We start from the raw sequence: 27,736 nt of genomic DNA on the forward strand, positions 1-27,736 counted from the left end.
CAGACCCCGCCCTGCAGGGACCAGGGAGGCGTGGCGCGCGTACACGGCAGAGTTTACTTTCTTGCGTTTCCCAAAATCGTGTGCAAGGACGTGGGTGGCCGGAGCCCGACTTCGCTCCAGGTCCCGCCGTAGTCCCTCCCGGGCCCACCCTCAGTGCGTCTGCGTCTGCGCCTGCGCGTGGATGGAGCCCAGGTTCCGGGACTCCTGGGTCCTCCGTGTCATCTGAACCTAGTGGAGAGAGGGCGTCTGGGGAGTGCCAGCCGCCCACCCCCCACCCCACCCCCGCCCCGCAGGGGACCCGCACCCCGCCCACCTCCAGCAACACGCGCTTCTCTCTCGCGCTCTTCAGCTCCTCCCAGATGTCAGTCAGCTTCTTTCTGCGGACGCGAGACCGAGGGGAAGGGGTGGGCCGGGCAGGCCTAGGGCCCGCACCCCTCTCCTCCCCTCCCCGCACCCATCCCCACTTACTCCAGCTGCACCCCCATCAGCTCCAGCGACCTCCTTAAAGCCTCCACCTCGTCCTTTATCCTCATGTCGTCTCTGTCACTTTTGCTATCTGTGAGATTTTGCGGGGCCGAGGGGTGGAGGGTGGGAGTCATTTGGGGCTCTGGAGTCAGCACGATAGGATGTGGATTCTTCTGAGCAGGGGATACCTCTTCGGGGGACACCTCCTCTTTGGGGGTAGCCTCATCCTTCGCTGGTGCCTCCTCCAGGAGAGTGGTAGCCTCTTCCTGGAGGTAGGCCTTCTCAAGGGCAGGCATAGACCCTGACTTGGACTTGGACTCGGACTGGAGAGGGGAGCTGTCCGTCTTATCCGGGGGACGTTTCACCGTGCAGAGGGGATGCTCCTCTGGCATGTGAACCTCCTCTTGGGATTGAGCCTCACTGGCCCCAAGAGACCTGGCGTTTAGCAGGGCTTCCTCCGGAGAGAAGTGACGGAACTGAGTGTTGTCTCGGGTGGAGGTCTCTTCAGAGAGCACCTGTTTGGTGGTCAAGACCTTTCCTAGGGTGTGGGCCTCGTCCCCAGGAGGGGCCATCTCTGGACCAGGTGGGACTTCTGGGACCGGGACCTCATGCACAGAAAAGACCCTGTCTGGTCTGGGGGCTTTGTCCTCCAGAGTTGGGGTCTCCTCTAGGATAGGGACCTTATCTGAAGTTAGGGATTCCTCTGGAGTGGGGGCCTTATCTGGAGACAAGGTCTTCTCCGGGCTGCGGGCATTGTCCAGAGATGAGGTCTTCTCTGGGCTGCCAGCCTTATCCGGAGATGGGGTCTTCTCTAGGCTGGGGGTCTTGTCCAGAGTTGGAGTTTTATTCACACAAGGGGCCTTTGTAAGGCTGCTCTGCTCTTCGCCCTGTGGGGATGGGGGTGAGGTCTCAGCCGAGGGCTGGGTACCTTGACAGTTTGAGTCTGGTTCCCCTTGGCCTGGGATCCTTCACACCACACCCCTGAGAACCGGACTCTGCCCAAGATTCCCACTGTCCCACCACGTCTTAGGCCTCTCACCTGACCAGCTGCAGTGTTGCTGTGAAGCCTGGGTTTGGGCTCGCTTTCTGCCACTCTGGCCTGGACACCCACTGAGGAGACTGCTGCTGGAGCCTGTGAGAGCAGACCCTCAGGAGCCCGGGCCTACTTGGACCCCAAGCCTCTCCCCATCTCTGTCCCTCAGCACAACACCCCAGGCCTCACCCCACTCACTGCAGTTTCGGGAAGGGCGCTTCTGACTGTCTCCGCTGGGTGTCCAAGATGGCCTGAAACATTTCTCCATCAGAACCGGGGATGGGGGCAGGGAGCAGCATTTCTTCTGTACCCTCCTCTTTCCCCCTCCGCCACCCTGCTCCTTACTTGGCTTTGCTTGGCCCAGTCGGGGCTGTCACCAGCTTCTTGACCGTAGGGAGGGCTGTTCTGGGCATCATCTTTTTGGGTTCCTTAATAGGAGCTGGGAGGGGAGAGGGGAGTGGGGCATTTGTTCACTCATCCATTCATCTAAGAGTCGCTGTGCTGTGCGCAGGGGACTAGTGACAGGAGATGAATTACATTTGACCCTGCCTCCCGGGAGCTCTGGGGACATTGACCATGGGAGCACCCCAAAGAGGCGTCAGGGAAGGCTTCGTGGGGAGATGGCTCCAAATCCTGCCAGTTTTTATCCATGCTTTTCAAAGACTTGTACTCGGCTTAGTGCCCATGGCTGGTTCAGACTCTTCTCCTTCCTGGACCAAGGCAACATCCTTCCCCCTTCCAGTCCACACTCCCTTCTCTGTCTTCTCTATCACATCTACTCCCTAAGAGATCTCACCCAGTCTTACGGGTTTTATTATCATCAATAAGCCAACCACTCCTAAATTTTCATCTCTAGCCCCTTCCTCTTCTCTGAACTCCAGACTCATACCCGACAGCCCTCTCAATATTTCCACTTAACTTAGCATCACACACTTACCATAGCCAGAACTAAACTCTTGCTTCCCAACCTCCTTGCCCTCAGAATCTGCCCCTCTCCCACTGCTCCCCATCTCGCCCACTCACTCAGACGACAAAGTGAGGAGTCCTCCCTGACACCTTTATTTCCGTATGCTGCACATGCAAACCATCAGTAAGTCCTGTCTGCTCTAAACACATCCTGAATCCAGCCACTCATCCCCACCTCCACCACTAAGCACTCTAGATTGAGTCACACCGTCTTCACTAGGACTGTCGCAGCAGCCTCCAACCTGGGCTTGGGCTGCACCCACCCTGCTTATGGTGTGCTCTCCCCAAAGCAGCCAGAATGAGCTCATGTTCTACTGGGGAAGCAGACATAAACAAAAGGAGTAAACGATGTAGTGTGTTAGGGATTTATTAGTAGTACAGAGGACGAATAAGCAGGGGAATGTATGATTTTAAATGAGATGGTCCTGAGAAGGCGACATCAGAGTGAGCATCTGAAGGCAGTCACACAAGTGACATTCATATCCACGGACACAGGAACAGCTACTCTGGCACAGGCACACATGCTGAAATTGACTTGCACACACAACATCACACACAGATATAAACAAAATCCCCTGACTGTGGGTCGCAGTGGGCGAGAGCATGGATCCTATAGCCAGACAGCAGACTTGGAATTCCTGCTCTATTACTCACCAGTTGTGTGAGAACTTGGTTGGTAATTTAACCTTTCTGTGCCCTCATGGCCTCATCCATAAAACATGGATAACAAGAATACACATCCTATAGGGTTGTTGTGAGGTTTGAGTGACTTAATCCACGTGAGGTGCTTAGCGTCTGCCATATAGTCAAAGCTCAGTAAATGTTAACTTTGACTCCTGCTTCTTGTAGTGTGGCTGATCAGGTGCTCTGTGGGGGCCTCCCACTAGAGAGCAATTATATCCTGCTTAGAATACAGTTTTAAGTTACTGTTGGACATAAAAGAGGTAGGAGAAGCCCACAAAAAGGGAGGAAGGAACTGGGGCCAGAAAGGAAGTGAGAGGGCAGCACGACTTTGTGGCTACAGAGCCTGGGGCCAGTGATGAGGAGCAGGTGCCCCATGTTCTGCTCCTTTGGCTCATCACAGGCCCAGAGCTCGGTAGCCAGACAGCAGCGAGAGCCTTGCACCACCTTCTTCCAGACGGCGGAAGTGGTCTCCAGTGGTTGCTGCCCTCTGGCTACTAGCAGAAGTAAAAGCGAGTCCTCGCTGGAAGAAGTTTTCCCCTACAGAGGTGTACAGAACTCCCCCACACTGAGATCATACACAAAGATCCTAAAACACGCGAGAGGGCAGGCCACTGAGAGCAGGAGTCAGCAGACACAACACACAGCAGATACTGGAAGTGTCAGGAAAAGAACACAGCATAGCTACATACAGTATATTTGAAGAAATAAAGGATGAGCATGCAACAAAAGGACCATTAGGAATAAACAGGAAGATTTTGCAGGGAAAATAAAAAAAAAAAGAATTCTGTACTACTAGAGATGATAATAGCATATATGAAATAAAATGCAATGTGTAGGTTAGACAGATTAAACCCAGATAAAAATCTAGAGAGAGAATTAGTTAAACTAGAAGTAGAATGAGACAAGGAGTGAAAATTTGAAAGCCATGTTCAAAGGAAGAGGTAATAGAAGCAGGGTTTGACTATGGCCGAGCGAGGTAGGTGGTGGTTAAATACCCTCTCCACACAGCAACTATAAAGCTGGATAAAAATGGCAAAACAACCAGTTCAGTGCTTGGATACTGACCAAAGACATAAAATAATTGGAGAAGCACTTGTGCTTGACAGTGTTCTTGCCTGCTCCCATCCCTCCCCCACCCCCTACTGCCTTGGTCCATGTGGATGTTCTGCAGGGTGGGATAGGTGGAGGATGAACAGCTTTACTGCCATGGTTGAAGAGAACTCAATCAATATGGGGTGCAACCTTGGATTTGGCACTGGTTTCATTGATATGACACCAAAAGCACAAGCAACCAAAGAAAAAATAGGTCAGTGGGACTTCATCAAAATTTTAAACTTTTGCGCACAAAGGACACCATCAAGAAGGTGAAAAGACAACCCAAAGAACGGGGAAAAATATTAGCAAATCATACATATGATAAGGGCCTTTTATCTAGAAAATATAAAGAACTCCAACAACTCAACAGTAAAAAGTCAACCCAATTAAAAAATAGGCAAAGGATTCAGATTTTTTCAACATCATTAGCTATCAAAGAAATGCAAAGCAAAACCACAATGAGATAGCATTTCATACCCACCAGGATGGTTACAATCAAAAGACAGATAACAACAAGTACTGGTGTGAATGCGGAGAAACTGGAGCCCTCGTACACTGTTGGTGGGAATATAAAATGGTGCAACCACTTTGGAAAACAGTCTGCCAGTCCTTCCCAAAGTTAAACCAGAGTTATCATATCACCTAGCAATTCCTTTCATAGGTATATACCCAAGAGAAATGGAAACACGTCCACATAAAACCTTGTACACTAATAAAGTTCATAGCCAAAAAGTAGAAACAATCCAAATATCCATCAACAAATGAATGGAAAAAGTGATACAATAGAATATTACTGGGCAATAAAAAGGAATGAAGTACAACACATACTACAAAATGGATAAACCCTGAAAACATTATTTGACGTGAAAGAAGCCCATTAAGAAGACCATATATTGTATGATATCATGTATATGAAATGTAGGCAGATCTATCAAGACAAAGTAGATTAGTGGTTGTCTTGGGATGAGGAGGGGAGAATGGGGAGGCTGGTGGGGTAATGGCTAAAGGGTACAGTGGGTGACGAAAACATGCTAAAATTGATTGTGGTGGTGTTGCACAACTATGACTCTACTAAACACCACCGAACTGTACATTTAAATGAGTGAATTGTATGGTATGTCAAGATATCTCAATAAAGCTGTTAACCCCCATTCCCCAAAAAAGGTGGCAGGCCAGATTTGGCCCACAGACCATAATTTGCTAACTCTTAACCTAAACACCCCAATAAAAGGCAGAGATTGTCAAACTGAATTTAAAAAGCAAGATCCAGCTATATACTGTGGACAACAGATTCAAAGACACAAATAGGTTGACAGTAAAAGATTGGAGAAAGATATATCACATAAATAGTAACTATAATAATAACCATATATTAATATCAGACAAAAAAAATTTCAAGAGGAGAAAAATTACTGAAGACAAAGAGGGAGAGTTTATAATGATAAACAGGTAAGTACATCAGGAAGAGATAACAATGACAAATATACATGTGCCTAACAACAAAGCCTCAAAATATATAAAGCAAACACTGACAGAACTGAAAGGAGAAATAATTCAAAAATAATAGTTGGAGATTTTGTTCAGGAGAAAGGTTAAGACTTTGAATTTAGACTTGTTAAGTTAAATATACATGGTAAATTTCAAGAGCAACCACTAAAATAATAACAATAAAGTGTACTAATTCTAAATTAATGAAAAAAGTGAAATAAGAAAAAAAGGAGAAAATAAACATTTAAAAATATTGTAAAATAATTATGATTAATATAGTCTAAACTCATCAACTTATCACCAAAGAAAAAGACTGACAAACTAGAGTAAAAAAACAAAGGTGAGAGGGCAGACAGCAGAAGCAAGAAGAACTACAATCCCGCAGCCTGTGGAACAAAAACCACATTCACAGAAAGACAGACAAGATGAAAAGGCAGAGGGCTATGTACCAGATGAAGGAACAAGATAAAACCCCAGAAAAACAACTAAATGAAGTGGAGATAGGCAACCTTCCAGAAAAAGAATTCGGAATAATGATAGTGAAGATGATCCAGGACCTCGGAAAAAGAATGGAGGCAAAGATCGAGAAGATGCAAGAAACGTTTAACAAAGACCTAGAAGAATTAAAGAACAAACAAACAGAGATGAACAATACAATAACTGACATGAAAACCACACTAGAAGGAATCAACAGCAGAATAACTGAGGCAGAAGAACGGATAAGTGACCTGGAAGAAAGAATGGTGGGATTCACTGCTGTGGAACAGAATAAAGAAAAAAGAATGAAAAGAAATGAAGACAGCCTAAGAGACCTCTGGGACAACATTAAATGCAACAACATTCACATTATAGGGGTCCCAGAAGGAGAAGAGACAGAGAAAGGACCCAAGAAAATATTTGAAGAGATTACAGTTGAAAACTTCCCTAACGTGGGAAAGGAAATAGCCACCCAAGTCAAGGAAGCACAGCGAGTCCCATACAGGAGAAATCCAAGGAGAAACACGCCAAGACACATAGTAATCAAATTGGCAAAAATTAAAGACAAAGAAAAATTATTGAAAGCAGCAGGGGAAAAATGACAAATAACATACATATGGGAACTCCCATAAGGTTAACAGCTGATTTCTCAGCAGAAACTCTACAAGCCAGAAGGGAGTGGCATGATATACTTAAAGTGATGAAAGGGAAGAACTTAGAACCAAGATTACTCTACCTGGCAAGGATCTCATTCAGATTCAATGGAGAAATCAAAAGCTTTACAGACAAGCAAAGGCTAAGAGAATTCAGCAGCACCAAACCAGCTCTACAACAAATGCTAAAGGAATTTCTCTAAGTGGGAAACACAAGAGAAGAAAAGGACCTACAAAAACAAACACAAAATAATTAAGAAAATGGTCATAGGAACATACATATCAATAATTACCTTAAACGTGAATAGATTAAATGCTCCAACCAAAAGACAAAGGCTCACTGAATGGATACAAAAACAAGATCCATATATATGCTGTCTACAAGAGACCCACTTCAGACCTAGGGACACATACAGAATGAAAGTGAGGGGATGTAAAAAGATATTCCATGCAAATGGAAAACAAAAGAAAGCTGGAGTAGCAATACTCATATCAGATAAAATAGACTTTAAAATAAAGAATGTTACAAGAGACAAGGAAGGACACTACATAATGATCAAGGGATCAATCCAAGAAGAAGATATAACAATTATAAATATATATGCACCCAACATAGGAGCACCTCAATACATAAGGCAACTGCTAACAGCTATAAAAGAGGAAATCGACAGTACACAATAATAGTGGGGGACTTTAACACCGCACTTACACCAATGGACAGATCATCCAAAATGAAAATAAATAAGGAAACAGAAGCTTTAAATGACACAATAGACCAGATAGATTTAATTGATATTTATAGGACATTCCATCCAAAAACAGCAGATTACACTTTCTTCTCAAGTGCGCACGGAACATTCTCCAGGATAGATCACATCTTGGGTCACAAATCAAGCCTCAGTAAATTTAAGAAAATTGAAATCATGTCAAGCATCTTTTCTGACCACAACGCTATGAGATTAGAAATGAATTACAGGAAAAGAAAACATAGGGCTTCCCTGGTGGCTCAGTGGTTGAGAATCCACCTGCCAATGCAGGGGACACGGGTTCAAGCCCTGGTCCGGGAAGATCCCACATGCCGCGGAGCAACTAAGCCCAGGCACCACAACTACTGAGCCTGCACACCGCAACTAGTGAAGACTGTGCACCTAGAGCCCGTGCTCCACAACAAGAGAAGCCACCACAATGGGAAACCCGCTCTCCACAACTAGAGAAAGCCTGTGTGCAGCAATAAAGACCTGACGCAGCCATAAATAAAATAAATAAATTTAAAAAACACACAAAAAACACAAACACCTGGAGGCTAAACAATACATTACTAAATAACCAAGAGATCACTGAAGAAATCAAAGAGGAAATCAAAAAATACCTAGAGATAAATGACAATGAAAACATGATGATCCAAAACCTATGGGATGCAGCAAAAGCAGTTCTAAGAGGGAAGTTTATAGCTATACAAGCCTACCTCAAGAAACAAGAAAAATCTCAAATAAACAATCTAACCTTACACCTAAAGTAACTAGAGGGAGAAGAACAAACAAAATCCAAAGTTAGCAGAAGGAAAGAAATCATAAAGATCAGAGCAGAAATAAATGAAATAGAAACAAAGAAAACAATAGCAAAGATCAATAAAACTAAAAGCTGCTTCTTTGAGAAGATAAACAAAATTGATAAACCATTAGCCAGACTCATCAAGAAAAAGAGGGAGACGACTCAAATCAATAAAATTAGAAATGAAAAAGGAGAAGTTACAACAGACACCGCAGAAATACAAAGCATCCTAAGACACTACTACAAGCAACTCTATGCCAATAAAATGGACAACCTGGAAGAAATGGACAAATTCTTAGAAAGGTATAACCTTCCAAGACTGAACCAGGAAGAAATAGAAAATATGAACAGACCAATCACAAGTAATGAAATTGAAACTGTGAACAAAAATCTTCCAACAAACAAAAGTCCAGGACTAGATGGCTTCACAGGCAAATTCTATCAAACATTTAGAGAAGAGCTAACACCCATCCTTCTCAAACTCTTCCAAAAAATTGCAGAGGAAGGAACACTCCCAAACTCATTCTACGAGGCCACCATCACCCTGATACCAAAACCAGACAAAGATACTACAAAAAAAGAAAATTACAGGGCTTCCCTGGTGGCGCAGTGGTTGAGAGTCCGCCTGCCGATGCAGGGGACACGGGTTCGTGCCCTGGTCCGGGAAGATCCCACATGCCGCGGGGCAGCTGGGCCCGTGAGCCATGGCTGCTGAGTCTGCGCGTCCGGAGCCTGTGCTCGGCAACGGGAGAGACCACAGCAGTGAGAGCCCCGTGTACCGCAAAAAAAAAAAAAAAAGGAAAAGAAAATTACAGACCAATATCACTGATGAATATAGATGCAAAAATCCTCAACAAAATACTAGCAAACAGAATCCAACAACACATTAAAAGGATCATACACCATGATCAAGTGGGATTTATCCCAGGGATGCAAGAATTCTTCAATGTACACAAATCAATGTGATACACCACATTAACAAATTGAAGAATAAAAACCATATGATCATCTCAATAGATGCAGAAAAAGCTTTTGGCAAAATTCAACACCCATTTATGATAAAAACTCTCCAGAAAGTGGGCATAGAGGGAACCTACCTCAACATAATAAAGGCCATATATGACAAGCCCACAGCAAACATTTCTCAATGGTGAAAAACTGAAAGCATTTCCTCTAAGACCAGGAACAAGACAAAGATGTCCATTCTCACCACTATTATTCAACGTAGTTTTGGAAGTCCTAGCCACGGCAATCAGAGAAGAAAAAGAAATAAAATGAATACAAATTGGAAAAGAAGAAGTAAAACTGGCATTGTTTGCAGGTGACATGATACTATACATAGAGAATCCTAAAAATGCCACCAGAAAACTACTAGAGCTAATCAATGAATTTGGTAAAGTTGCAGGATACAAAATGAATGCACAGAAATCTCTTGCATTCCTATACACTAATGATGAAAAATCTGAACGAGAAATTAAGGAAACACTCTCATTTACCATTGCAACAAAAAGAATAAAATACCTAGGAATAAACCTACCTAGGGAGACAAAAGACCTGTATGCAGAAAACTATAAGACACTGATGAAAGAAATTAAAGATGATACCAACAGATGGAGAGATATACCATGTTCTTGGATTGGAAGAATCGATATTGTGAAAATGCCTATACTACCCAAAGCAATGTACAGATTCAATGCAATCCCTATCAAATTACCAACGGCATTTTTTATGGAACTAGAACAAAAAGTCTTAAAATTTGTATGGAGACACAAAAGACCCCGAATAGCCAAAGCAGTCTTGAGGGGAAAAAATGGAGCTGGAGGAATCAGACTCCCTGACTTCAGACTGCACTACAGAGCTACAGTAATCAAGACAATATGGTACTGGCACAAAAACAGAGATATAGATCAATGGAACAGGATAGAAAGCCCAGAGATAAACCCACGCACCTATGGTCAAGTAATCTATGACAAAGGAGGCAAGGATATACAATGGAGAAAAGACAGTCTCTTCAATAAGTGGTGCTGGGAAAACTGGACAGTTACATGTAAAAGAAGGAAATTACAACACCCCCTAACACCATACACAAAAATAAACTCAAAATGGATTAGAGACCTAAATGTAAGACCGGACACTATACAACTCTTAGAGGAAAACATAGGAACAACATTCTTTGACATAAATCGCAGCAAGATCTTTTTTGATCCACCTCCTAGAGTAATGGAAATAAAAACAAAAATAAACAAATGGGGCCTAATGAAACTTCAAAGCTTTTGCACAGCAAAGGAAACGAAAAACAAGACGAAAAGACAACCCTCAGAATGGGAGAAAATATTTGCAAACGGATCAACGGACAAAGGATTATCTCCAAAATATATAAACAGCTCATGCAGCTCAATATTAAAGAAACAAACAACCCAATCCAAAAATGGGCAGAAGACCTAAATAGACATTTCTCCAAAGAAGACATACAGATAGCCAAGAAGCACATGAAAAGCTGCTCAACATCACTAATTATTAGAGAAATGCAAATCAAAACTACAATGAGGTAACACCTCACACCAGTTACAATGGGAATCATCAGAAAATCCACAAACAATAAATGCTGGAGAGAGTGTGGAGAAAAGGGAACCCTCTTGCACTGTTGGTGGGAATGTAAATTGATACAGCCACTATGGAGAACAGTATGGAGGTTCCTTAAAAAAACTAAAAATAGAATTACCATATGATCCAGCAATCCCACTACTGGGCATATACCCAGAGAAAACCATAATTCAAAAAGACACATGCACCCCAATGTTCACTGCAGCACTATTTACAAGAGCCAGGTCATGGAAGCAACCTAAATGCCCATCAACAGATGAATGGATAAAGACGTGGCACATATATACAATGGAATATTACTCAGCCATAAAAAGGAACGAAATTGGGTCATTTGTTGAGATGTGGATGGATCTAGAGACTGTCATACAGAGTGAAGTAAGTCAGAAAGAGAAAAACAAATATCATATATTAACGCATATTTGTGGAATCTAGAAAAATGGTACAGATGAACCCGTTTGCAAGGCAGAGAAAGAGATACAGAAGTACAAAACAAACGTATGGACACCAAGGGGGGAAAGGAGGGGGTGGGATGAATTGGGAGAATGGGATTAACATATATACACTAATATGTATAAAATAGAGAACTAATGAGAACCTTCTGTATAGCACAGGGAACTCTAGTTCACTTCGCTGTACAGTAGAAACTAACACAACATTGTAAAACAACTATACCCCAATTAAAAATATATATATATATATATTAAAAACACTATGCACTTTAAAAAAAAAAGCAAGAAAGAGAGAGAGAGAAAGAGAGAGGGAAAGAGAGAGAGAGGGAGAGAGGGAGGGGAGGGAGGGAGGGAGGGAGGGAGGCAGGGAGGAAGGAAGAAAGAAAGAATTTTAGCCAGAAGCCAGACTTGCTTATAACTATAGAGAAATTGAAGTAGTTTAAAATCTTCCCATAATGGAAGAAAAGAGGACCAGATGAATGTACAAGTAAGTTTTACCAGCTTTCAAGGAAAGATGATTCCCATCTTATGTAAGATCTAAAAGATATTTTAAAAACAAAAAAACATATTCCTTAACTCATTCATGGGGCCAGTATAATACTGATAATCAGATGAGGACAGTAAAAACAAATGCAAAAATCTGAAGGAAAAGAAAAAAAACTGGGAAGGTATCCCAACAGTATATGAAAAAATAATAAACCATGACCAATTTGAATTTATCCCAGGAATACAAGGGTGGCTTAATATTAGAAAATTCTACAAATATCTTTATTACATTGACAGAGTAAAGAAGAAAACCTATATCATAATTTCAAAAGATTCATATAAACAATTTAAGAAAATTCGACATCCATTCTTTTTTTTTGCGGTACGCGGCCCTCTCACTGTTGTGGCCTCTCCCATTGCGGAGCACAGGCTCTGGACGCGCAGGCTCAGCGGCCATGGCTCACGGCCCAGCCGCTCTGCAGCATGTGGGAACTTCCCGGACCGGGGCACGAACCTGTATCCCCTGCATTGACAGGCGGACTCTCAACCACTGCGCCACCAGGGAAGCCCTTGACACCCATTCTTGATAAAATTTCTAAGCAAAAGAAACAGAAAGACCTTCCTTAACCAGACAAAAAATATACCTACAAAAGATCTAAGCAAACATCATTGTTAAAGGGAAAAAGTTTGAAGCATTCCATTTAAAATCAGGAGCATGGTAATGATGTTCAGCATCACTATTTCTATTCAATATTGTATTGCGATCCTAGCCACTAGAGTAAAACAAGAAAATGAAATTAAAAGATATAAGATGTGGAAAGGAGAGAGCCAAACTGTCATTACTCACAGATTAAATGACTGTCTTCATAGAAAACCTGTTAAGGATTTACAGATAAATTACTGAAATTATCAGCACCATGGCTGGCTATAAAATCAATATACAAAAATCAGTGCATTTCTATAGTCCTGTAAAAATAATAAAAAGGATATCTAATTTTTAAAATGACACAATAAAACTACATGCAGAAATAATAAATGGTGCTAGAACAAGTGACTGTCCATATGGAAAAAAGTATAATTAGATCACTCATTAAAATCAATGCTGCATAGATAAAAGCATTTAAAAATGAAAAGCAACACTTTAAAAGTTTTAAAGAAAATATAAATGGACTGTTTTTCTGAATTTGGGGCAGGAAGGATTACTTAAACAAGAAAAAACCTGCTAACTATTAAAGATAAGATTGATATGTTTGCATTAAAATTAACTCCTAGATAAATATTGTATGTTATCACTTATATGTGCTTATCACTTATATGTAGGATCTAAAAAACAAAACAAACAAATGAATATAACAAAATAGAAACAGACTCATAGACATAGAGAACAAACTAGTGGTTACCTGTGGGGAGAGGGAAGTGGGTGGGGCAAGATAGGGGTAGGGGATTAAAAGGTACAAACTACTCTGTGTAAAATAATTAATGGGAATTCCCTGGCAGTCCAGTGGTTAGGACTTGGTGCTTTCACTGCCGTGGTCCTGGGTTCAATCCCTGGTCAGGGATCCCACGTAAAAATAAATTTTAAAAAATAAACAAACAAATAAATAAGCTGGGAAATAAATAAATAAATAAGGTGGGAATATAAGTTGGTACAACCACTATGGAGGACAGTATGGAGGTTCCTTAAAAAACTAAAAATAGAACTACCATATATTCCACCAATCCCACTCCTGGGCATATATCTGGAGAAAACCATAATTCAAAAAGATACCTGCACCCCAATGTTCACTGCAGCACTATTTACAATAGCCAGGACATGGAGACAACCTAAATGTCCATCGACAGAGGAACAGATAGAGAAGATGTGGTACATATATACAATGGAATATTACTCAGCCATAAAAAAGAATGAAATAATGCCATTTGCAGCAACATGGGTGGACATTTATCACACTAAATGAAGTAAGTCAAACAGAGAAAGACAAATGTCATATGGTATCACTAACATGTGGAACCTAATTTTTTAAAATGATATATAAATAAATAAGCTACAAGGATTTATTGTACAGCACAGGGAATATAGCCAATATTTTGCAATAACTTTAAATGGAGTATAAGCTGTAAAAATTTTGAATCACTATGTTGTACACCTGAAACTAATATAATATTGTAAATCAACTACACTTCAAAAAAATTTTTTTAATTTAGAACTCCTATTCATCAAAAACCTCATTAAAAAAAAGAAGAAAAGCCACAAACTGAAAGTATCTATAACATGTATAACACGTAATTCAGAATATATAAAGAACTTCAACAATTATTACTAACCAGGGAAATACAAATGAAGTCCGCAATGAGATGCTATTTTGTGCTAGATTCACGAAAATAATGAAATCTGGTAATACCAAGTGTTGAAGAGGATTTGGATCAGTTTGGTCTCTTATACACCAATGGTGTAGTGGTAAAAGTGTACAATCCCTTTGGAAACCAATGTGACTTGACCTCATAAAAGCTGAACATTTACATACCCTACACTCTAGCAGTGCCACTCCTAGGACTATATCCTAGAGGAACATTATACCTGCACACCGGAAGATAGGCACATGATAGTGTTTATGGCAGCACTACTTGTGATAGTAAATACTACAGCCCTGCTGCTTCTGGTTCCAGCCTTGCAACCTCATCACAGCCCTCCTAGCCCCTCTTGTCTTTACTACTCAGCTCCTGCAACAGGAGTCCTGCTGCCAGAGGCTGGGCAAGTCCCTGAAAACACACACCATATCCAGAGAGCAGCTCCCAGGGGACTGAAGGCTTGAGGCAGACCTGGGGCCAGCAGTGGCTACTGGTTTATATTGGAAAGATAAAGGAGGTTTTCTGTTTCCTGTTTTATAAATGTACATTTTTCACTTGGTATCTTATCAAATGTTTGTGTTTAAAACATATTAAACAATCTAGTATTGCCGTTTTCTACTTGGCTTTAGCAAACAACAATAAATGAATTAAAAAATAAAATGAAATAAAAATAAAAACTAGAAACAACGAAAATGTCCAACATCAGGAATAGACCAGATACATAATTTGCGTTCAGTCCCACAAGGAATAGTATACAGCAGAGAAAAAGAAATGAACTGCATCTACACACAACATGGATGAATCTCAGAAACATAATGTTGATTGGAAACAGCAAGTCCCAGAAGACCATAAACATATGATGCCATTTTTATAGACCTCAAAAACAAACAAAAATAAATTAGGCACATACCAAAGTGAGTACCTTTAAAAACTCAAGGGAATTATTCAAAATTCAGGGTAGTGGTTAGGGTTACCTTTGATGTGGGGGAAGTAGCAGAAGGGAAAGAGAGGAGCACACAAACCACTAGCAATTTCTAGTTCTTGGGTTTGGGTGACAGACCATGGGCACTCATTATTAACTTTGAAAACACATATATTATATATAGTTTTTGATTACGTGAAATATTACATTAAAACATAAATTAAAGACACATCCCACGAATATAGCGATACATAAACAGAACTATTCACTGACACACTTAATAGATACATGAACACACAGTCTCAAAGACCCAGATACACTGATCCATACATTTCCTTACAAAATGAAACAAACCTAAACACATTCATTCATGAGAATGACAGCCACATTCTCTGGAAAGAAGAACAGGAACATACTAACACACACAAAGTGACACATTCCTAACACTGACCACATACATTCCTACCAGTCCCATGGGGAGGTACCTCCTAAGAGGGTGTACTGGACCACTGGGAAACTATGGGTGCTTATGAGCAACTGGACTGGTGGATCGTCTCCCAGAGATCACCCCCCCAATCCCAGGCTCCCCGGGCACCCACCTGATTCCCGGGATACCACTTTCCGTGGGACCAGCTTCTTGACCTATGCAGAAAAGAAGTGCCAGAATCTGAAGAGGAGCCCTCACATTTCTAGGTCCACCCTCATTTGTGGGTGGCCCTCCAGCTGTGTCCCGTGAGAGCCACAACCCCCAACTTTGTCCAGAGTAGCCTGCCCCTTGCCACCTGAGTGCCTGGCTTCATACTCACCGGGGGTGGTGGGAGCACAGAGTTATCTGGGAAAAGTCCTCTTCTGCCTGGAGACTCTCCTTCCCACCAGCCCTTATCCTCTGTGGTCTGGGAGAGCAAGATGCCGTGGGGAGGTGAGCCAGATCCCCACGCTCCTTCTTTCCCCAAGCCCACCCTTCTCAACACCCCCGTCCCTGTGCCCTCCCCTGCCCTGTGCCTTTCACACCTTCCTCAGTACTTTCACCTCGTCCCCCCTCCGCAGCGCCAACTCGTCTGGGGCGTCGGGATGGTAGTCAAACAGGACCCGGTAGGTCTCAGGGTGGGAGACTGAAGGGAGGTCAGTTCACTGAAGCCAAACCCCCTCCCCAAACCATTCATCGGCTCCCTCCTCCATCAGTCTAGCTGGGTCCCCCCTCCCCCCAAGTCAGAGTGGCTTGGGGAGGAGGATTTGAAGGACCCTTTGGCTGGGTGCTCACCTGTCCGCAGGTAGTCTGGAGGGCTGTCATAGGTCAGGCTGCTCAGCTAGTGGGGGAAGGGCGAGGAACAAGCTGAGCCCCCCAACACCCCCGCCCCTCCCAGCCAAGATGAACTCACCACGTCTTTGCCCACTCCACCCAATTTACCTTGGGAGCCCGCTGGGGACCAAGGCTGATTGAAGGCATGTCTGGGTTACCAAGGCCTGGTGGGGGGATAGTGAGGTTAGGGGCTGGTGCTAATTCAGTTTAGGTCATGGGAGAGGTCAAAGGGGTGATGGGGCAAGATGTGTGGATCACACGTTCAGGCCACTGGGGAGGGTCACTGAAGATTGTAGAGTCTGGTCACAGGGGTTCACGGGGTCACAGGGTCCAGGTCTCACTTGGGGGCCCACTGTCCAGCAACTCCACAAAGTTGGATGGGAAGGCTCCCAGCTGCCCGTTCTTCTTCCCCAGCCACCAGCCGTCCTCAATCTGGGGAGGGGGGAGGACGAAGGGGCATCTGGTTCTGCCCCAAGGGGCTCCCTAGGCATCTTAAACCCTGGTTCACCCCCCTCTCCCGATTCTGCCCGATGACCCCTCTCCTCCCTTGCTCCCCCACTTGCCCATTTCTGTGCCCCTCATCAGTCCCATCATCCACACCCTCACTGCACCCATGTCCCCTCATCCGGAGACATACTCCATCATCTCCCCCCAAACCCTCTCATTATCTCATCCCCTCACCTCCTTTATCACTTCCACAATCTCCCCAGCTTGCAGCTTCCGCTCGTCAGCCTGCTCCGGGCTGTAGCTGAAGTTCACTTTGCACTATCTTCGGTGGCCCGGAGATTCGACCTGGGTGACCTGGGGTCTGACGAGAGGGAGGTCTCTGGAGCCTCGAGCCCCAGTCCTCTGAGGGGGACAGGGGCGGGCCGCGAGCGCCCCCTTGTACCTCCAGGCCCCGCCCCAGGGCGGAGCATTGTACTCGAGAACCAATCACGGGACGCACAGAGGCCACGCAGTCCCGCCCAGAGCCGCGCCCGTCTCGGCGAGCTGGGAAGACCTGGGGTGGGGGTGGGGGTGGGGTGGGGGGGAGCTGCGCGCGCTCGCCCACCGCCCTGGCTCTCACCTCGGCGGCGCGCACAGCGCGGTCTCGGCGCGTCCCCCGAGCCGCGGAGAGTCTCAGGGATCTCCTACGAATGAGCGCACGGGCAGGGGGGCTCTCAGCTCCCGGGGGCGCGCGCTGAGAGCCACCCCAACCCCCGCCCGACCTCCGGCCCGGCCTCACCTGCACCAGGCACTCGGGGAAGAGGCCACAACGGCCCCCCAGCTCTCCACGCAGCCAGCCCCGTGCGGGCCCATTGCACACCTGCCGGACCACGTCCCCGTGCGCCAGGCTCAGCTCGTCCTTTTTCTGCGCGCTGTATCCGGCCAGGACCAGCACCTCTGCGGGCGGAGGATGGCGCTGGCACGCGGCTCAGAAGAGCCCATTCAGGGCCGACTGGCCATGGCGCGAGTCCCAGGCCCCGTGTGGACAGCGGGACAGCGGGGTGGTGGTGTAGGCTTTTATCGCTATTTCCACTCAGTTGCATAGAAGAGCTAACCCAAACCCTCTGCACATACCTATGGCTTCCGGGGCGCCTTCCGGAGCCGAGCAAGAAGGATGGTGCAGTCGCGTTCGCAGCCGATACTGGGTCCAGGTAGGGTGGGACAAGCAGCGAGATTGTGAAGCCAAGGAGGCGGAGACGCGAGCCGATAGGTCGGGCTCCAGGTGCAAGGAGTGCGTATGGGAGAAGGGGCGGCCCAGTTCGGCGGGTTCGGTCCCCAGACCAGGAGTGAGGACTCCGGGATCTCTGGCCAGTGCTGGGGTCACAGCTCCCCTACATGATCTTGTCTGCCTAACCACCTAAGTTTCAGTCTAGCCACCTTCCCTCCTTCTCCCAGCCTTGGCCCTGAGGCTCCCACCCACCATTACTGGCCTACCCTCTCCGGGCTGACAAGCTTTTAGCTGCAGGGGAGGTGGGAAGAGGCACATACCAGCAGGCAGCAAACGCTCTCGGGCGGGTCCTGGGTGGACGGGGTGGTTGTTCTGTGCGCACAAACCTATTGCTGCTTTCCCTGGGAGGCATATTCCTCCCTGGACCCCCTTCAAGGGAAGAGGAAGAGCACAAAACCCCTTTCTTCAGGCCAAGGGGGCCTCATTTGGTTTCAGAAAACATGCCCGGATTTTCCCAGGGAGAAGACAGGAAGAAGGGAACTTCAGGAGCTTGCAAGGCTCCTGCTCTCCTGCAGCCAAGGCCAACGCTGGCAAAGGCTGAAGGTTAGTGCCAGTCCCACGTGGGCTAGGTTAACTTTCAGGTCATCTTCCTGCTTAGTGGCGAATGTAGAAAGCCGAACCCGAGCCCTGCAACCACTTCATCTGTTGCTACCCCGGGTTAATGGAGACTCTTCACTGCAGCATGGAGCCCACTTTTGTGCTGCATTGAACAGCAGCTGGAGTGACTTAAGTAGCTTTATGAAAAGATATTATTTTTCAAAAAATCTGTGAGCCTCAAGAAAAAAAGAAAGCCGAGCCTGTTATCCACACCCCTTGACCCCTGCCCCACCACTTTGGAAGCCAAAGTTCTTGCTTATGACACCAGAGTGAAAAAATCTGGTTCTCCTAGGGTGTCCAAGGTACAGGATATGAAGCAAAATCACTGGAAAGGGAAAGAGAAGCTATAACGCAACGCAGGATTGGCTGAGGTCCTCCTAGAACAACCAAATGCGGAGCTGGAGCGGATGGAGCTGAGCAACAGTCTGGGCCCAGCCCCCCCCAGACACCTGGTTTTTCAGGTTCCCTGAAGCTGCTATGGGAGACACCCCCCGCCCCAACACACACACTCAGGGTGACAATGACCAGAGCCCATTTACATCTGCCACTTCATTTATTTTTTTATTTGCAGGAGGAGTTGAAACAAATTTTAAGGGTATTTTCATTTTTTTTTTCCCTAAACATGAATCATTCAAGTAAAACCAACTTAACTATAGAAATGTAGCAAAGTAAGGGGAAAGTAGCATAACAACCCAAGAGGCAAAGGTTGGAGGGGGGGAAGAGGTGGGTGCAGTCCGCATATAACATATGCATAAATGCCATATGATTCACCTGCTCAGGACCGCCTCCCCAGAAGGCAAGCACAAGGACCCATTTTAAGAGGATGTTTTCCCCCCAAACATCTGAGAATGTTTCAACTTAAAGCTTAAGGTTAAAAAAAGAAAAAGAAAAAAAAAAACAAACCCCCACAAACCACCCAGCCATAACCACCTTCCTTAATCGATCATAGGAGTTTCTTTTCATTTTATAAAAAGATTAATAAAAAATATTGAAAAAATTATTTTCTCATCTTATATTTGTAAAGATAATAGAAGTCAGAAGTTTCTTAGAAAACAGACCAGAAACTGCCACATCCAGTTTCCACCCCTGTTGCTGAGAGGATCAGCAGGACTAGAAAGTTCGGGATACTGGAGCTGCTGGTGGAGAAGGGGAAGCCCAGCCCAGAAGAAATCAGAAAATATTGGCGGAGAGGGGAGGTGCGCACATGGGGTGTGGTTAGGAACAACACCATGTGATACATGGCTGCGCAGAAAAGGGGAACACAAGGTGGTCAGAAAGGCCTTGAACTCCTCCTCGACATACAAAACCAACTTTTACAAAGATTCAAGCAGTTTGGTCCCAAACTGAGGTGAACACTTCAATGTTTATTCACATGCTTTGTTTTCTCTTTTAAGAATCAAAGTTGCCCAAATTAAATCTTTCCGCTAATGTTACTATATATGCCTAAAAAAAAAGGGGGGGGGGGCTTTTAAAATCAGGATAAGGGAGAAGAGATTGAAAATCATCAAATTAGTCCTCTTAGCTCCAAATGAAATGAAATGAAGAATAAAACTGTTGGTTTCTAATAGGGAACAAACCAAAATCCAAGTATCGCTCTGCCCTCCCTACCCCAGCCCCACCCCACACAGCAACAAATGAGAACCACACAGCTAAAGCCCAACATGGTGTGTTCTGCTCAAGAGCTGGGCCTGACCCCAGGCCCCACAGCCGGCTGCCTCTGGCGGGACACAGCGCCAGGGATGCTTTCGGCTGTAGTAGGAGTTCTGCATGGCTGGTGGGGGGTAGGGGTGGGATTTTCAGAATCTTCTCGAGGCTCCTCTGTTTAGCTCCTCACCAGCCATCTTCCCAGCGCCTCTCTCCCTTGGGCAGGGGCTCCCATCAAGGTGGCCTCTACTCAGCTGTAGGCTGTAAATTGTCCTTCTCTTCTCGGTTCTCTGTCCCACTCTCGTCGTCTTCGATCTCCCCTTCCTCCCCACTGAACTTGTCGTGGGCCCATTTGGGGCTGGTGCTGGATTTCCGGAACATGAACCGGCCCCGACCCCGAGGAAAGGCTCCTCGGCCCCGGCCCCGGCTCACCCACTTCTCACTGCCTTCACCTTCACGGTCATCATGCTGAAAGGAAAGAAGACTGCCATCAATGCCAGAGTGAACAAGAGTAGCCAGAACCCTCTCCTCTGAACCCACCCAAATATGACTTTCTCAAGTGAACCTATGCCCTGTTCCCCACTCTAAAAATGCCACTGATTCAGATCTAAGAGAATACTCAGTTGGGTTCCTTGAATTCTAAGGCAGTAGTTTAGGCATTATAATAATGATGATGATGATAAAATCTTCACTCAAAGACCTTTTCCTGCATCATCTCATTTAATCCTCACATCTACCCTACCCTATCATTACCACCCTCCACTACACAGATGAGAAAACAGGCAGAGGAACTTTAAGTAACTCCATATTATTTAGAACACTGTCTCTCAAAGAGTGGGTTTGAGAAAGCAAATCACCCCTAAACGTGAAACTATGATCTGAGTTGTCAGGATGGTAAGAGATGAAGCAACACAGAACACACACATAGTTGGGACTCTAGCTCTCCCCAACCCTCCCCCTCAGCCAAGAACAGGCCGTGAGACCAAGGGAAAATGATCTGCTCATGGTCTCAGACCAGTTATTGGCAAAGGCAGGACCAGAACCCAGCCTCCCGTCTTGTATCCCTCCCCTCTTTAGTTTTACGCAAGAAGGCAGTGTGGCAGAGTAGAAAAAACAAAACCTACAACTCAAACAATCCCTGGTCTGATGATCACATGAGAAGAGAAGAAGGGATCCAGTGAAAAAGAATGAAATGACAAAGCATTTTGAAAAGTCACTGTTACCTATCAGCCCCATGGCTTCAAAGAGTCTAAATCCTCCACCCACACAAGTAGTGCCTTAGGCCCCTGAGGGGTTAGCTCAGCTAAAGGGCCAGCTGCTTATTCACTAGCCTAAATGAATCAGGCTGGCAATGCTCCTTCAGGGGACAGATGGGGCAGGGAAAGGGGCTTTGTGTGGCCTTTAATCCTTCCCTTAAGCAGCCCCACTCCAGTACCTATCCTGGGCCCAGGCAACATTTCCCTAGATATAGGTTCAAGGGTCCTCTAGGAGTCCCAAAGTAGCTACCAGCAGCCCTAGAAAAGTGAAGTTGGCTATACACAGTGATTTACACAGCAACCTGTTTCCTAGCTTCCTGTTTCCATGCCAGTCCTCAGGGGTGATGAAGAGACTCAGCTGCAAGCTGACCTTGGTTACAACACTCAAGAGTCACGTCTGCTTGGATCTGAGCCTGCTGTTGAGCAAAGCCAAAAGAGCTCTCTCACTGGCCAGGTAATTCAGCTTAGAAGAGCCCTAACCTGAGAGGCAGAGAGGCTCAGATGGTGCCTGGTACCTGACAATGACCAACAGCTTAGAAGAGAGAAGCCCCAGTGGCGTTTCATTTTGGAGGCAGGTCCCCTTCCTCAAAAAGAGATCCTGAGCTGTCTTTCCTGTCAATCTTGTGCTGGGGAGCGACAGGGTGGAACTGCAGCCTCAGGGGAAGGTTATGGTTCTATCCCTTGCATAAAGGCTGGAGGGAGGCTTAGGTTAGGGTGGGTGAGCAGTAAAACAATTTCACAGACTAAAAAGGCAAGAGGAACCTTTCCCCGCTTACCCTGGGATCCATAAACGTCTTAGATAGCGCTCTCAAGGTCAGGACTACCTCTCTAGAGAACTCATCTTGCCAGCACTATGCCATCCCACAAGTACGCATGTACCCAGTGCAGCGCCTGCACACATATTTAATCACAGTTCTGGAAAGACCAATTAAGGCCTCTGTATCAGCTACTGTGTGTGCCAAAGGCCCCCGGCCCTTCCTGGTTGTCCCCAGACACATACCAAGTAATACTTCTTGCTTTTGGGTGTGTACTCGGGGTCCCATTCCTCCTCACGGTTTCTCTTTTGAAAATCGTTGTTGCTGCTGCTGCTGTTGTTACCAGAGTAGTTGCCTCTGCCCCAGCCTCTTCCTCTGGCTCGAAATTGCTGTGGCAATAAACAGGGGAAAGGAACAAAGGGACCATGTAAGGAATGGAGAAAAACAATTCCTTGCCTTCTATTCAAACACTTTTCCGGCACAAAACAGACAACTGTCCTCCAGTCAATATGCTGGTCAACTGGTTTCTAGTCATTCCCTTTCCATTCATCTCAAGTCTACAGCCTAGACAGAGGACAAAATGGCATAAGGGCCTCCCTACACACAACAGGAGTCAAGACAAGTGAGGAAGTTCGGAAGAGAAGCCCTAAGAGACTTTCTGGCTAAGTGATTATGAACAGGAAACAAACAAACAAAAACACTAAAAATGGAAAGCCTGGGGATTGGGAAACCACAGATTCTAGGGTCTTTAGACTGAATTACTTGTATCAAGGGCAACAAAATTAGTATTCTGATAAGAACATAATTAGAATTGGTGGGAGTAAGGGCTTAGAGAAAGGGAGAGGGGGCAGGGTCTTACAAAGGTCCCTCGAGCTCTGCCTCCTCTGTCACTTGGACCCACAAAGTCTTTGGTCCCCAGTCTTGATTTGTCAAAGCCCGTGGTACTCTCCTCTCTCTCCTCTGTCTCTTCAGTGTACTCTTCCGCTTTGTAGGAGTGGGATGACTGGGAGGAAGAGGATGATGACCTGGACCGGTCTCGTGCTCTCCGGTGCTTCCTTTGAAAATAGAAGAGGCAGGGAGATCAGTAAGCCTCTAGGGTACAGCCTTTGGCTGGGGGCTCATGGATAAGCAGCACAGGGCAATCAGGAGTGTGTCTGTGATGAAAACACTGAAGGCTAGTAACCTGAAAAACGAACTCACCCCCAACATACACACCCAGGGAACCTGGGGAGCTTCCTCCCAATTCTGTCAGTCATGCTGAGTGACATATCTATGTCCGAGCCTGTGATGAACATGGGACATACACAGAAGGAGCAACAAAACATAGTCTGTGGCCTCTGGCAGCTCAGTCTAATACATGTGCACGAATCAGAAAGGCAGAAGGAAACTAACATTGTATTGAAAGTCACGGAGTATCTGGTACCAGGACAGGCTTTATATATTACCATCTGTTTCGGCTTTACATTAGGTCTACTTCTCATAAGAAGAACACTACCTGTCTTGGGACAGTGCTCTAAAGACTGAAAAAACAATGTGCTTAATTAAAAACTCTACACTGACACAGCAGGCATGTAGTAAATGGCAATTATGATCATTCAGTATTATTTCCCTCATTTTATAGATAGGAAGTTCAGGTGACAGAGCTGAGTAGGCCTGGATTCAAACCTGGCTCCGACTAACTATACCACTACTCCACAAACCACCTCCCCGCTTTCCAGTGAGCTCAAACAGCTTCTGTCATTAAGCACAGGATTTGTCGAAACTCTCCTCAGAGTTATTTCCCATCCTTCCCTTCACCTGGGGGAAATTACAGACTAGGGCAAATCAGACTAATATGATGAGTCACGGTCTGTGTACTGGAGGTCGGGGCCAGTCCGCCATGTGGTGCTGGAGAAGGGCACCAACCACGTCTAAGGTGGCAGAAAGGCTGGCTCCCAGGAGTAGAGGAGGACTTACAGGGAGAAGCCAGCCTGTGTCAGTAACCGATCACTGCCCTCCTCCACTACGGAGGAAAGTACCTTGCAACCCCCCAGCCCACCCCCAAACATTCGAGAAGATCAAAGACTTACATGTTTGAATCCTACTGGTGCCTTCTAGCATTTACTCTTAAAAAGGGGGAAATCTAAGTTATTGTCACAGGATTCTTAGAACTCAAATGTTTGACTCCTAGAAATCAGTGTCATTTCAAGAGGTTTTCAAACCTAAGACTCCAGAAAGCCCCATATTTGAGTCCCAACACTGCCTTTTATTAGTTGTGTGATCTTGGGTGAGCCACTCTTCAGTCATATGAGAAAAAGTTCTTCTAAACTGAAGTGTGATATACAATGAAAAATGACATAATTATCATTTTTCTTCTTGCCCCAGTCACAAAATACTACGGTTGCAAGAGACTTGGTCAAGGTTACACAACAAGTCAGAGGTAAAGGCCTGTGTCCCAGGGAAAGAAATGAGGATCAGTCATCCAAGTCCAACCCTGAAATGCTTGAGGGGTTCTGCTCCCTTTCCACCAGTGACAGTGTTGAAGACTACTATACCCCCACCTCCATTCCCTGGTGAGGATTATCAGATTTTTATCTGTGGGCAGCCCTGAAAGCTGCTAAGGCTCATAATGTGTAAGTAACTGAGTGGAAGAGTAGACAAAGTGGAACAGAAGATCTGAGTTTTGATGTCAGTTGTTACTGTGTAATCTTAGACAAATCGTTCTGAGCTTACTTCTTTATCTTTCAAATGGGCAAAACAGGTAGCTACTAACTATCCAACTTATCTCAAAGGACTGTTATCAGAAAATGGATATGAAAGTGCTTGCTAGATAAAGTTCAGAAACACAGAAGTGGTGTAGCTTCTTACAGGAAGGTGTGGGGTTTCAATTGTGCTACCTTTAATGAGACATGACTGAAAAGTCATGGAACATTCAAAAATGTAAATAGAGATAAGACCTTGGCATAAATACTGCCTTATGAAGTTCAACAATGCTACCTTTGTTTAAAGAATATTTGTAACACCTCTCTTGGAAGTGTCTGTGAAACCAGTTTAAAAGGCGATCAACAATCTTGTCCTATCTAGTTCCACCCTGTTTCTCTGACCAAACAGTATTATTACCTGACAACAACTTTGAGCCATTTCTAAAACATTGAGCCATTTCTAAAACATAACCTTCCCAAGAAGATTTGTGATGAGAAAGGACAAGTCAAAGAACATGACCAAAACAAATGCAAAAGGAATTCCCCTATGATTTTCCACACTGTCCCTAGAGCCAAATTAACTGCCCATCTCCCAGGAGGCCTCCTTTAGACAAGGATCATGCCTACTTTCATGCTAAAGTTCTATTTTCAATCTAGGGACCTTAATTGACAGTTAAAAAAAAGACACTGTACAAGTGGCCATCGTTCCTAACCCCAAGTTCTCTGGCTTGGAGGGTCTGCCATATAGCCTAATGGTGGGCAGACAAAGAAATCCACTCAGGAGTCTGAATGAGGTGACAGACAGGGGCTTACGTACTTCTGCTTCTTTGATCCTTTATGAGTTTTCTCTGTTTTCTCAGCTGATCTTTCCCTCGAGTGGCTTGAGTCTCGGGAATCCACTGATTCTCTTGATTTACCTCGTTTAAGATCTCTCTCTTTATGTTTTTTACGACGTTCGATATCAAGGCGGAGATCAACAGGATCATCTTTGTATTTTCCCTCAGCCTGCCAAAAGAGAAATCAAAATTTAGGTTTTGGGGATTCAGGGCTACCAACTCAACCACCCCACGAACTGTGGCTTCTACTCCACTGGAGTGGTGCAGAGGAAGCACTGGGAATGTGAGGCACCTCGCCCAAGCTCAGGAGGGATACAGGATGGTCCACAGAAGTCGCTTCATGAGGATCCTACAGAGCCCAAACCAGTTCTCTAAAATAATCATGAAGACCTTCTGCATATGCTACACACACACGTACACGCACCTCACTTTGCTGTTTCCCTCTGTGGCCCAGTAAAGACGGGCTAGCCAACAAGTTGAGAAGGCCAAAATCAACTCTGGAAGGTGTTGGTTAGGCTGGCTCAGGCTTAGTCACCACGAAGAATGGAAATGCTGTTATCTTCCCCTACCTACACTGTGGCAGCTGCCCTGGGCCTATCCTCTACTTGGAATTCTCTCTCAGTATTGAGTCCAATGACAGACAATGGGAGACTCAATCAGCCTTCCAAAATGTTTAATTGTATTAAATTTCTCTAGAAAAGGCATATCAAAAAGCATAACGAATTCATAATGTGGCAATACCAAGTCAAAGTTTATTTAAAAAAAAGGAAGGGAGGGAGGGAGGAAGGAAGGAAGAAAAGAGAAAAAGAAAACCTTTTTTTGCTAACTTTCTAGGAAGTGTAACCTATCAGGGTATGTATGTTGCAGATACAGCATGAGCCCAGCAACAACAGCGGCCTTCTACCCCAAACTATCATGCCAAGGGCTTTCGACAGCTCTTTAGAATCTCAGTGAGCAGAGGTGCAATGTGGTTTCAGGCACATTATACACTAAGATTTGTCTCATGGAAGTAAAACCTCCTTAGGGACTTCCCTGGAGGTCCAGTGGTTAAGACTCCATGCTTTCACTGCTGAGGGCCCAGGTTCAATCCCTGGGTCCAGGAACTAAGATCCCCCAAGCTGCACAGTGCAGCCAAAAACAAAAAAACACAACAAAAAACTCCCTAAAAAGAGGAAGCGATGAGTAGTTCACTTAGCATTAACGTTTTACTTATACAAACAACTAAGCTTTTTGTTGAAATAATTTAATTAACAGGAGTGGTAGGTAGTAAGTTGGTTTATTTTATCACATGGTTTTCTTCTGACAGAGGGAATGGGGCCTCTGTACCCTCCAAAGACAAAAAAAGAGAGAAGAAAAACGCAGCTGCAGCTCCCTTAGGCAGTGCCCACAGCACCTCTAATGAGTAGGCTATGTGGGGCAGAGAGGACGGAATCTCTTCTGATGTTTCAAAACCTTGCATTTCACATGGTTAAAGCCGGTGGGTACTTGGAGAAAAAGAAAAGGGGGATGGGAGAGAAGAGAGATTGTACAAGAGTGCCTCTCATTACATTCAACCAATAAGACAAATTTACTTGGAAAACTTAAAAATTACTATTTTTAGAAAAGGTTTCAGCAGCATCGGAAGAGCCATCTCTAATTTTAAATTACAACTCTATATGGGAATGGTGGTCAAGAAATACTAAGATTTTTAAGAACCCAAATCTAGTACCTCATAGTAAAAGACTGCACACA

The 27,736-nt window shown here is 45.0% G+C and overlaps 2 protein-coding genes across 6 annotated transcripts in view; both read right to left on the bottom strand.

The window, feature by feature from the left end:
* Positions 1-26: 26 nt before the first annotated feature.
* On the bottom strand, positions 27-20,602 carry MNMIP1 (manchette microtubule inner protein 1). Its single transcript, XM_089913543.1, is given in 16 exon segments — positions 27-228; positions 314-377; positions 469-1,368; positions 1,519-1,597; positions 1,697-1,749; positions 1,844-1,937; positions 15,822-15,864; positions 16,029-16,115; positions 16,234-16,334; positions 16,484-16,529; positions 16,631-16,686; positions 16,864-16,954; positions 17,204-17,314; positions 17,581-17,652; positions 17,748-17,935; positions 20,527-20,602. Coding segments are annotated over 16 exon segments (2,139 nt in total). The 3' UTR covers positions 27-150.
* The window catches only part of THRAP3 (thyroid hormone receptor associated protein 3), a 74,493-nt gene continuing 66,934 nt past the window's right edge, over positions 20,178-27,736 (bottom strand). For all 5 annotated transcript variants that reach the window (XM_022575241.3, XM_022575239.3, XM_089895923.1 and 2 more), the window contains 4 exons: positions 25,987-26,174; positions 23,348-23,543; positions 22,734-22,877; positions 20,178-20,945 (listed from right to left, as the gene is read on the bottom strand). In XM_022575241.3, the coding sequence (XP_022430949.1) occupies positions 20,724-20,945; positions 22,734-22,877; positions 23,348-23,543; positions 25,987-26,174 (750 nt within the window). In that variant the 3' untranslated portion in view covers positions 20,178-20,723. The remainder of the gene's footprint in view (positions 20,946-22,733; positions 22,878-23,347; positions 23,544-25,986; positions 26,175-27,736) is intronic.

This window comes from Delphinapterus leucas, chromosome 1 (genome assembly GCF_059928025.1).
Source record: "Delphinapterus leucas isolate spDelLeu-1000000601 "Yukka" chromosome 1, BTC_Dleu_Yukka2, whole genome shotgun sequence".
In the NCBI taxonomy this organism is placed as follows: Eukaryota; Metazoa; Chordata; class Mammalia; order Artiodactyla; family Monodontidae; genus Delphinapterus; species Delphinapterus leucas.